Here is a 12830-nt window from a genome sequence, read left to right as displayed (position 1 = left end):
AACACAATAGTTGCTTTTATTGAATTCATTCAAAAATAAAAAGTGACGGTTAATTGAAATTTTAAAATGTCAATTTTTTTAAAAATTTGTATTTTAAATAAACAAATATAACAAAATATCGACCGATAAAAATAATTATCCATTATTATTATTATCATACACACTCCTTAGAAGTTCTCGAAGGATAATAAACCACGTAACATGAACATTTAGTAAGAACAGTTCACAACATATCATAATGACTAAATCAACAATCAACATACTAAACAGAAATAATTTATACATGCATATATACAAAGTAAATCAAGAAATATCCAAAAATTATATAAACAATTTAAAAAAAACTAGAAACCAGTCAACATTTAATGAATAAATAAATAGACATTATTAAAAAGATTGTTCAAAAAGGTACAATTTAAGGCGACGACGAGAATGAAATGTTTGTTTTGTTGGTGTGGTGTTGTGAAGCGAAAACAAACACATCACACAAAACTAGTAAGAAGTCGTAAGAATAGTAGTAGTAAGTCACCTACCTACAATTAAATTACTCTCAGGGCCCTAGCTTACTTATAATCATTAACTCAACTCACTTACCTACAAATTTGTATTTCTCGTTTTAGATGTTTCAATTATTTTATTTAACATATTTTAGCGTTTTTATTTTACTTGAAACTTTTTAACTAATGTTAAGCCCTAGCCTACCTACAATTGTTTAACTCATCTCAGTCCCTAACTTACCTATGAATTAAATTAAAGCCCGGTTCTCGGTAAAGAAAATATAAAGTTGAAGAGAAACATAGCAACAACGACACCGAATGAATGGATGTTGTGTATGTATGTGTTGTATTGATGTGTGTGTATGTAAATGTGCGGGCGCGCACTCTCCAGAAACTTCACTCACTACCGACGAACCTCCATTGCACCGACCATCATCTGACACGCATCGATGGAATGAATTTGACCGGATACTGAAAAATAAATTGAAAAAAAATTAATTCACTAAAATAAAAAACAAGCAATTGGAAAAAATAGGCAACTTATTTTTTTGAGATAACACTCAATCTTTGTTCAAATTCGAGTACTTTCAAAGGTACAATGAGACAAAAACAAATTTACCTTTAACATTATCTTCGATTTGTCATCGGAACGATCATCATGAGACCACCATCTGAAACGTGCTGACGCCCACCACAGCCCACCTCTCATCATTCTGTAGACAAGTTTTTATTAATTAGCAAAGTAGTAAATCAAGAAACAAAGGAACGAAGGAATAAATGATTAACTGAATGATTGAACGATTGGTTGAATGAATAAATTAACTAATTAATTAATCAACCAATGATTTAATGAATGAATAGAATGAATCAATGAATAAATTAATTGAGGAATAATTTGAAAGATAGTGATAAAATAAATGAATGAATGAGAAAAATAAAAAAAAGAAACTAAATCATACTTCAAAAACCGTCGTTGTTGTTATCTTCGAATTGTCATCGGAACGATCATCATGAGACCTCCATCTGAAACGTGCTGATGCCCACTACAGCCCACCTCTCATCATTCTGTAGACATTTTTTAATAGCGTATTAGTAAATCAAGGAACAAAGGAACGATCGAATAAATGATTAACTGAATGATTGAATAATTGGTTGAATGAATGAGTGAATGAATGAATTAATTAATAAATCAATGATTCAATTAATGAATAGAATGAATTAACGAATCAATTAATAGAAGAATAATTTAAAAGGTTGAGTGATAAAATGAACGAATGAGAAAAATAAAAAATGTAACTAAACCTTACTTCAAAAATCGTCGTTACTGTACTTTCCATTGCACCGACCACCACCATCTGGTCGGCACACAAAATACCATCCGAACTTCAGTGTCAGTCGAACAGCCAACGAGCTGATTCTTCCTACACCACCATCATCATATGTAAATCATCATGAGACCACCATCTAAAACGTGCTGGCTCCCGCCACTGCCCACCTCTCATCATTCTGTAAACAAATTTTTTTTATTTGCGTAGTAGTAAATGAATGTTAGAATCTTAGAAGCAAAAAAAATTTAATTATAAAATGAAAATAATGTCAAATAAATAAAATTTTAAACTAATAAAGTAAAATGTAAAAAAAACTTACCGTCGTCCATTCGACAAAGGCAGAATGTTTAATGCGGTCCGGTTCCTACGTTGTCCTCCAAAACTGGTGCCAGTCCTCCTCGAAATTGTTGTTGAAACACAGCCCGTGTTGATACAGAAAGATAGAGAAAGAGTAGATTCTCATCAGAAAGCTTAGCGGTGCCTGTATCTCAAATTGCTTAATAAAAATAATCCTATCTACCTATTCAATTACCTTAACTAATCTATATTAAATTGTTAATGGTACGATAGTCGAAAGTCCCCCTGCATTCTCCATCCTTGCACAGAGGTTTACCGACAGCCAGGGCACTGGATAGAAAACCATTGCCGTGCGGTTAGTAGACTATTGCCGTGCGGATAGTAAACCATTTGCCGTCCGGAAGCCGTGCGGGTAGTAGACTATGGTCGTGCCGCATATTAAATCATTACCGTGCAGATAGTAAACCATTGCCGTCCGGATAGTAAACCATTGCCGGTACACCACTGGCCACCAAGGCTTACCTCTGACAACAGACTTCAAAATTCAGAGTCTATCGGCTATCGTACCCTCAACCTACCTATTCATTACAATTAAGCCCTAGCTTACCTAAAATTACAAAACTCAAGAGCCCAATTCATTGGCCTTTCGGCACCCACCCCACCACCTACGTAATGCCTTGGGCTCCAACTTAGTAATAATAATATAAAACTTAAACCCTAAATCTATTAATGAGTGTGTGTTACAACGTAGCCTTAACTTACCTATTCATTACATTATGGCCCTAGCTTACCTAAAATTACAAAACTCAAGAGCCCAATTCATTGGCCTTTCGGCACCCACCCCACCACCTACGTAATGCCTTGGGCTCCAACCTAATAATAATAATGTGAAACTTAATAACTAACTTACCTATCGATACACTTACAGCGTTTATTTAATTTAAATTACAAGATTGTTCCTAGAATTAAATTATTGCTTTTAACTACCTATGAAATTAAATTACTCTCAACCTTAGTAATAATAAATTAAAATGTGTAATGGAAATAAAATAACGCTCAAATACTAATATGTGTTTATGTATGTATTTGTGTGTGTAATACGCTGATGCGTGTAATGTGGGTGCAAGAAAAAAATAGAAGCGATAAACTTACGCTGCCTACCTATTCAACTACATTTGTGTTGGATGCTTCCTATCTAACCTACCTACAATTAAAATTATGCCTATCTAACCTACCTATATAGCTACTTAATGTAATTGTGTGTATGTGCGTGTGAGCATTCCTACTTAACTTTAAATTACAGAGAAAAACAGAGAAAAAAGAATAAAACGTATCCCAGCCAGGCGTGTCTTCTTTGCCACTGAATGAACGAACGTAGCCTGACATCTTCCACGATGAATTCCTTTGGAAGCTTCGACCTGAATGAAATGGGAAAATCTTATTTATTTGACTAATTTAAACGAGAATAGAAAAACGAGCCGCGGTGAAACCGCGGCTCGTTTTTCTATTTTCCGTCAACTAGTTTTTCTATTCTCAGCCAACTGGCAAAAAAAGAACCGCAAAGAAACCGTAAAACGTACCCCAGCAGGGCGTGCATTTTTTGCCACCGAATGAACGAACGTAGCGTGACATCACAACCGTTCTGATCGTCCACGATGAACTCCTCTGGAAGCTTCAATCTGGATAAATGAACCTGAAAACCTAAATGAATGGAAAAATCTTATTTATTTAATTTAAATGAAAATAACCGCAAAGGAACCGACCGGTCGGCAAAGAAAAGAGAAAAGAAGAGCAATGAAAGATATCTATATAGGATTTATGCTCTATATAACTCTATATAACTCTATATAACTCTATATAACTCTATATAACTCTATATAACTCTATATAACTCTATATAACTCTATATAACTCTATATAACTCTATATAACTCTATATAACTCTATATAACTCTATATAACTCTATATAACTCTATATAACTCTATATAACTCTATATAACTCTATATAACTCTATATAACTCTATATAACTCTATATAACTCTATATAACTCTATATAACTCTATATAACTCTATATAACTCTATATAACTCTATATAACTCTATATAACTCTATATAACTCTATATAACTCTATATAACTCTATATAACTCTATATAACTCTATATAACTCTATATAACCATGCATACTACCACATTCAATCAATAAAAATTCCACTAAAACCAGGAACCACCGCGTACCTGCTGATTGTATGGTGTGAAACAAAACAAAAAATCACAAAACAAAAATCACACCACCAAGTAGAGTAAAAGAATAGGAGTTCCTAACCTACCTATGTAACTAAATTACCTTATGCCCTAGCCTACCTGTATAATAAATTAATTTTTACCTCACCTACCTATGCTTCATTAGCTTAACTCAAGACTCATGAAGAAAGAGAAAAAGAGTAAAACAGAACATAAAATACTACCACACAAACAAACATGATGTATGTATGTATGTATGTATGTATGAGCAACCGTTAAAGAACCCACCTAAAATTAAAAAAATACCACCTACATTCAAACCACCTACAAACATGCAAACTCTATATAACTCTATATAACTCTATATAACTCTATATAATAAAATAAATAAAAATAAAATAAATTTAAAAATAAAATAATTGAGATCAGGCAAACTGCTTCAAGCGAGGCAGAATGCTGATCTGATTTTCATGTTGTCTCAGCTCCTCTATTTATACTGGTTTCAACCATACATTCTCATCATTTCAATCATTCGCATCAGTAAAAAACTTATTTAATGTATATACTGCACTATTGTATAGTCTTAACCACAATGCTAACCGTACTAAATTGAAGTCATCGAACGAACGCCTTCGAAACTTTCTGGTTGGCTGGTTGAATCTGCTATATTGCTTTTCATATAAACATAATCTTATTAATTATTTGTATACATGGATTTCAGTCACTTTATATATATATATATATGTATATATATATATATATATATATATACATATACATATATAATAAAAACTCATTAAAAAAGCAACAGTCACAGTGGTATATATGTACGCACGCAGTTCAAATTCTTCGGGGAGAATTCAAAATAGTTTGAGACCACACCTTGCTTAACATCCGATTCCAAGCCGAGCCAAGCCAAGCTGAGCCAATATGCATAGATTTTTAGACACTTTTATGTTAATATTTTGCTCGTTATAACTATATATTTTATAAATTCATTATAAAAAACAACAGTAGCCATTACTATATATGTACGCACGCAGTTCAAATTTTTCGGGGAGAATTCAAAATAGTTTGAGACCACACCTTGCTTAACATCCGATTCCAAGCCGAGCCAAGCCAAGCTGAGCCAATATGCATAGATTTTTAGACGCTTTTATGTTAATATTTTGCTCGTTATAACTATATATTTTATAAATTCACTATAAAAAACAACAGTAGCCATTACTATATATGTACGCACGCAGTTCAAATTTTTCGGGGAGAATTCAAAATAGTTTGAGACCACACCTTGCTTAACATCCGATTCCAAGCCGAGCCAAGATGAGCCAATATGCATAGATTTTTAAGCGCTTTTATGTTAATATTTTGCTCGTTATAACTATATATTTTATAAATTCATTATAAAAAACAACAGTAGCCATTACTATATATGTACGCACGCAGTTCAAATTTTTCGGGGAGAATTCAAAGTAGTTTGAGACCACACCTTGCTTAACATCCGATTCCAAGCCGAGCCAAGATGAGCCAATATGCATAGATTTTTAAGCGCTTTTATGTTAATATTTTGCTCGTTATAACTATATATTTTATAAATTCATTATAAAAAACAACAGTAGCCATTACTATATATGTACGCACGCAGTTCAAATTTTTCGGGGAGAATTTAAAATAGTTTGAGACCACACCTTGCTTAACATCCGATTCCAAGCCGAACCAAGGCAAGCTGATCCAATATGTGTAGATTTATAAGCGCTTTTATATTAAAATTTTGCTCGCTTTTTAAACGAATATCCCAATATAACAAATTCTCCATCCTATTTTAACTTTCTTTGATGCTTTTTAATCAGTCAGGTCACAAAAATCATTATCGATATCGCAATGAAATCTATTTGAAATTTTTTTTTAATTATTGATAAAATTTTTAAATTGTTGATAAAAATAACTAGTATATATAGTATAGTAAAACGTTTAAAATATTCTGAGAGAATTCAAAATAATTTGGGACTACACCATAACACAATTGTACAATTTGAATGTGTAAATACAACATTATAAATGTATTATAACTACGTGTATATCATGAAATAATCCTACATGGCGGGACATTTGAAGTCATTTAAAACCTAAATTCACTTTTAGCTATCTTTTGTTGTTGAATTTTATAAAAATAATTTTGCCTAATTAATTTTAATTAGTTAAGTTGGAATTTTAGTTTTAATGAAAGATTTTATCATTTAAACTCCTTTTTATGTTTCAAAATAAGTACTCCGGATAAAAATTAAAATGGTTTTTGTGTCCGATTTCAAGCAGGAATTTTATGATGTAGTTCAAAACCAGGTGATCTGTCCACTTTCATTTTTTAAATCAAATTTTCATCTTAAATTTTTTATAGTTGAAAATGTTTTTTTGATTAAATAATTTTGAAAAATAAAATTGAAAATAAATCAATAGTAATGAGATTTACATTTATGGCATAATAAATTGATGCATGAATTCACTCATAATAATTCACCTTTCAATTCATTTCACTTGTAATTTTATCAGTGTTTTTAAATTTCAAAATCAAATACCTTTTTAAAATTTTTAATACAAAATTAAAATTATAAATATTAAATAAATAATAAAGTTCATAATTTTCCATTTTAAAATAGAGAATCTTAGTCCTAGTGGCATTAGATGTCGATGCGCTCTGTGCTTGTAAAATTCTACAAGTAAAAATTTATTCTTTATAGTATAAAAAATATTATTATTATTATTTCATACACTTTTTAGTTTAATAGTTCTCTGGAGATAGTAATTCACCTTATATATTGTGTTATATGTTATGTTTTATCTTTTGTTGTGTTATGTATGAATGCAACATTATTTGTAGTTAGGTAAAGTTGTACATTTTGCCCCCATTTTAAGTTTAGAATAGAATTAGTGTTGGGTGTTTCAGACTTGTCTATATTCTAAATATAATGGGGCTAATCACAATTAAGTTATATTTGATGTATAATATGTTGCTTTTTATTGTAATGTGGTTGTGTTTTAGATTATAAATTTGAATGAATGACTATTTTTACTTATTAATAAGTTCTTAATTATATTTCAAAAAAATAATTTTAATTTGATAATAATAAAATTTTTCATCTCAGTATCTATTTCAATGCGATCACATCTTGTACACGATAGTGCCTGTCAGCACGAAGCAAGAGTTGGAAAGAGCTTGTATCGACTGCTTCGAAACTGTTAGCTATCTCTGATTGGCTGATTGATTGGTGAAGGGTTTATCGGTTAAATGATTGATTGGGTGCTTGGTTGGTTGGTTGGTTGGTTGGTTGATTGAATGAATTAAATTGAGAGAGAAAGAGAGAGAAAGAGTGTGTATCAACTGCTTTATAGCTGTAAGCAATTTTTGGTTTGTTGGTTGGTTGGTTGTGTGGTTGGTTGGTTTGTAAAGTAGATTTGATAAATATTTTAGCTGATGATTGGTAATCCATATTCATATCAATCAATTCATTGATTGATAGGTTGGTTAGTTGATTAAGCAAATTATTGGCTAATTTGTTGATTTATATGTTGACTGACTGGCTGGCTGGCTGACTGACTGATTGTATGAGTGAATGAATGAACGAGTGAATGAATTTGTTATGCTTCATTTCAGATGCAATATGTTGTTTTAATAAACTGCGGGGCAACGATAGACATCATCGACATGATTCAACCCCCTTCCCATATGGTCTTTTTTATTTGTGATAGGTTGGTTAATTGGTTGGTTGGTTGAGTGAAGAGTGTGTGATTGAATGATTGAATGATTGATTGATTGATTGATTGATTGATTGATTGATTGATTGATTGATTGGATGAGAGAGAGATTGAATTGATAAGTGATTCAATGATTGATAGATTGAATGAATCATTAGTTGAGTGAATGAATGAATGTTTGAATTTACTTCAAACTATAATTACTGATTGAATAAATCAGTAATTGAGTGATTGATTGATTGTTTGGTAGGGTAAATTAGAGATTGTTTGAATGGCTAATTAACAGTTGATCAATTGTTGATTGAGTCACCAGCCAACCAATCTACCCAATAATCATTCAATCATGTAACCAAGTTATCAATCAACCAATCAATCAACCCATCAATCATCTTATCAAGTTATCAATCAACCAATCAATCAACCACCAATCATCTAACCAAGTTATCAATCAACCTATCAATCAAGTAACCAAGTTATCAATCAACCAATCAATCAACCCACCAATCACGTGATCAGTCACAGGCCGATAGACGTACATAATGTGTACAACCAAGTCCAAGTGAAGCTGCTGATGAAGGAAAAGGAAGTGGATGGTATCCCGGCTTTCAACGATATCTTTCGGGAGGATGATGAAGATGACGATGATGAGGTGACTGTTAAATCTCCAGTCATCTGATGATGATGATTACTATTTTCAATCCAGTCACGTGATGATAATGATGATGAGGATGATGATTACTATTTTAAATCCAGTCAGGTGACGACGACGACGATGATGATGGTGATCGACGAACGAAAGAACCTTCTGGAAAGAGGAGAAGATTTGACGAAGATGCCCTCGAGAGGAAGAGAGAGTTGAGGCTGTGGATGCAGAATAGGTCATAATTACTTCATAATTAATATTTTATTATTATTATTTTATTAGTCAGTTAACATAAATTTGCATAAATTATGTTAACAAGCAAATTCTGATTTTTTTTCCCCTCTCATTCATCCAACCAATGAACAGGCATAAAGTTTTGTTCGACTACTCGGAGTTCACGACCTGGGGCTCGTCTGTAAGCCGATTGGATGCTTTTTAGAATCATTAATTAATTTGTCTATTCATTATTTTATTATAATTAGATAAAATTGATAATTTCGTTTTATTCATTACGTTGTGCTAATTAATGAAAAATTTGCATTTGAATATTAATAAGTTAATTAGGTGGTTAGATAGTTAAATTTTTGCGCATATTAATTGCTTAGCTAATAAAACATTTGCATATTAATCACTCAACTGATTAATATTCATGTACACCAGTCGGCACTTCTCATGTATGAGCTGTCTTGGAAGTTATCAAAAGAGACCAATGACTTGCTATGGTTCGTGGTTGTTATCATCATCATCATTACCATCATCATCGTAACTATCATCATCATCGTCGTCATCATCAGTATCTTCATCGTCATCATTATCACCACCACCGGTCGCCAGGCTAGCAATCATAGGAGTCACAGAGCAGTTCATAATGAACAAGATAGATAGGGATATGTTCATTGATAGTATATCATTACTACAGCCACATGTATCTAGGCTTAATCAGAGGTTGGTGTTTATTATTATTATCATTATTGTTTTATTATTGTTATTATTATTCTTTATTACTTCTAATCATTTGTTAGAGTCACATTCTTCATTTTTTTTTACTCAAAAATTCAGAATAACTCCTCTGACGTCATCGCAGTCCTCAGACTCGACAGCCAATCAGAATGGTGGCGCAACGTCAATCAATCAAATGCGGTTGGTCTTCACGCAAGAGCCCCAGCTGATACTCTATCGCCATTGGTCGATATTTGAAAGCATCGTCCACTCGCGTTACACTGCTTGTAAGTTCGTCGTTTGGTCTCTTAGGGGTAAAAAAAGACTTCACGAGTTTCTTGCTGATATGGGGTTAGTTTTACTATATTTTGTTATTAATTATTATTATTATTAATATTATTATTATTATTGTGACCTACTTTCTCAGCCTACCATTGGTCCAGTGCAGGCAGAAATATCAATGCATGGACTCTAAATTTAGGTCAAACTTGGAAGATGTTATATCTAAACATGCCGAGAAATATGGGTCGGTTGATTGGTTGGCTGATTGATTGATTGAATGATTGATTGATTAGTAGTTAGCTGATTGATTAATTAATTTATTGATGAATTATTTGATTCATTGGCTAATCGGTTGGTTTGTTTGTTGGCTAGTTGATTGGATGGATGGATGGCTGGTTGATTGGATGGATGGCTAGTTAATTGGCTGGTTTGTTGATTGATTGAATTAAATTGAATTGAACCACAGAATGTTGGAACAAGACTTGTTCCTCCCGACTTTTCAATGCCACTACGGTTTCAAGTGCAAGTACAGTGCATCCGATGTTGTATACGCCTGCCATGCTTTATTGGTTGATGTCGAGGTCGGTTGGTTGGCTGATTGGTTGGTTGGCTGATTGGTTGTCTGGCTGGTTGGCTGATTGATTGGTTGGTTGGTTGGCTGAATGGTTGGTTGATTGGCTGGTTGATTGATTGGTTGGCTGGTTGATTGATTGGTTGGCTGGTTGATTGATAGATTGCTTTGAAATGTTCATTTACAAGGTAATTGAGGAATGGAATGAAAGAACGAATGTTTGAATGGATGGAAGAACGAATGAACGAATAAACAAACAGATGAATGAATGAATGAATGAACAATTGAATGAATGATTTATAATTGAATTATAACGTCATATGAACTTTGAACTTGACGCAGGATAATCAAGATGACCAGCTATTATCGTCGAACTTCTTACAAGCCCTGGATGCTCTCAAAAGGTTCATTCATTTTTTGTGTCATTCATTCATTCATTTTTGCGTCATTCAGTCATTCATTCTTGTGCCATTCATTTGTTTAGTAATTCAACCAATCAAACATTTCTTACATTCATGCGTTCAATCAATCATTCACACTTTCGTTCAAATATTTTTTCCATTCATCTGTTCACTTAACCACTCATTCATTCAATTCATTTACTCATTCACATGCATGCACGCAGAACTCAATCAGACGACCTTGAGACCGGCATCGAAAAGTTCAAAGGTCAAACGAGAATTCTCGTGGCCCAAGTTCAAAGTTTTCTCGATATGAACCAAGTCATATCGGCTGGTCCGTTCCTCTACACATTCGTTCAGCAGGTTATGATGACGATGATGTATTCATTCATTTGTAAATTCAATCATTCATTTATTTTTCATTTCATTCTTTCATTCATTTTTTCATTCAATTACTCCCTCATTCAGTCAACCAATGATTCAAACCTCTTCACAAGACCAAGTTGTCTATATCAGCTTGCTCAGTTCACACTGGAAGCATATTGCGCCAATGTTAGTGGATGGATGGATGGATGATTGGATGGATGAGTGAATGAATAACTGGATAGATGAATCGATGGGTAGATAGATAGGTTATAAATGATTGAATAAGTGAGTGGGGTGAATGAATGAATAAGTGATTCAAAGAAGGAAAGCTTATTCCCTCAATGTCGAAATGTTATGATGGATAAAAATGAATGAATTGATAAGTAAATGGTTAAATGAATTAATGGTTGAATGAATGAATGAATTAATGGTTGAATGAATGAATGAGTGAATGATTTGAATCATTAGCGCCATCTCCGCTAACTCAACTCTTGGCAGACACGCAGTAAAAAGGCCAAATCCCTGCCCCTGATACTGGGAACAAAGTTGAAAGATCAAGACTCGCTTCTACTAGTCGGAATACCTCCACTACTTGATAAATCGCACAAAAAGTTTGTCAAATTATTATTTTTTTTGTTCTTATTAAGATTATCAGTGATAATTATTATAATTATACTGATAACTATATTATCATTATTATTTATATTGTTAATTATTACAATCAGTTGTTTTGGCAAGGCATTTGAACAAGCAGCCATCAGCTCAAATTCTAAAGTTTCTCAAAGTTACTTCGAATCAGCCGGTGAGTAGTATCCTTTTTTTTTACAAATCCCTTAGATATGTATCTTCTAGATTTCTCGAAAGTAACTACAAGAGCCACACACAGCGTGTAAGTAGGTGCACATGGATCAATGCATCACATAGCACACTTGATAGAGGCTGGATTGACTTTGCATTTGAATCCAGTCACTGCGACAACATCGCCAGGGCACCTTAAACAATACACCATCACTCGAATGCTCTTTAAATTTAATAATGCGTTTGATACTAATGATTTGAGGTATTTTTCAAAAAAAAAATTGTTTTTGTTTCATTTCAGTACTTGAACTGAAGACAGAAGACAAGAGCAAGTTCTTCGATACCTTAATAAGCTTACTCCAAGATTGATAAACTATTAACTCTTATTTATTGATATAGAATGAATTGTGTGTGTGTGTGTGTGTGTGTGTGTGTGTGTGTGCGTGTGGGCATGCAAGTGTGTATACATACTCTCTATTTACGCTGCTTGATTGTTAATACTATTATCTTTACAGTTTAATGTGCGTTATATATTTATTGTTCGTGTGAGATTTCCGAGTGGGATTTTATGTCGAAGTTTTATGAAATACTAATCAATCAGATCATCGTTCAAAATATATATATTCAAGTAATTTTTCGTTAAACGTCTGATGGCAATGCCAATCATTCAAATTTTATCGTTAGGATGGTTTTGTGTTTTGTACATCTTC

The 12830-nt window shown here is 32.7% G+C and overlaps 1 protein-coding gene across 1 annotated transcript; it reads left to right on the top strand.

The window, feature by feature from the left end:
* Window positions 1-6656: 6656 nt before the first annotated feature.
* On the top strand, window positions 6657-12489 carry HELRODRAFT_157531 (hypothetical protein; the record flags this gene model as incomplete). Its single annotated transcript, XM_009025877.1, has 18 exons — window positions 6657-6710; window positions 7025-7084; window positions 7511-7603; window positions 8020-8114; window positions 8637-8769; window positions 8874-8998; window positions 9130-9178; window positions 9424-9485; window positions 9598-9708; window positions 9823-10053; window positions 10130-10228; window positions 10451-10565; window positions 10898-10959; window positions 11181-11319; window positions 11425-11508; window positions 11821-11933; window positions 12048-12124; window positions 12422-12489. The coding sequence occupies 18 exons, from the start codon at window positions 6657-6659 to the stop codon at window positions 12487-12489; spliced, it is 1770 nt and encodes a 589-aa protein (XP_009024125.1).
* Window positions 12490-12830: the final 341 nt, after the last annotated feature.

This window comes from Helobdella robusta (assembly GCF_000326865.2).
Source record: "Helobdella robusta unplaced genomic scaffold HELROscaffold_44, whole genome shotgun sequence".
Lineage (NCBI taxonomy): Eukaryota > Metazoa > Annelida > Clitellata > Rhynchobdellida > Glossiphoniidae > Helobdella > Helobdella robusta.
Note: the sequence above shows the minus strand (reverse complement) of the source record. Positions and strands in the feature narration are given on the sequence as shown.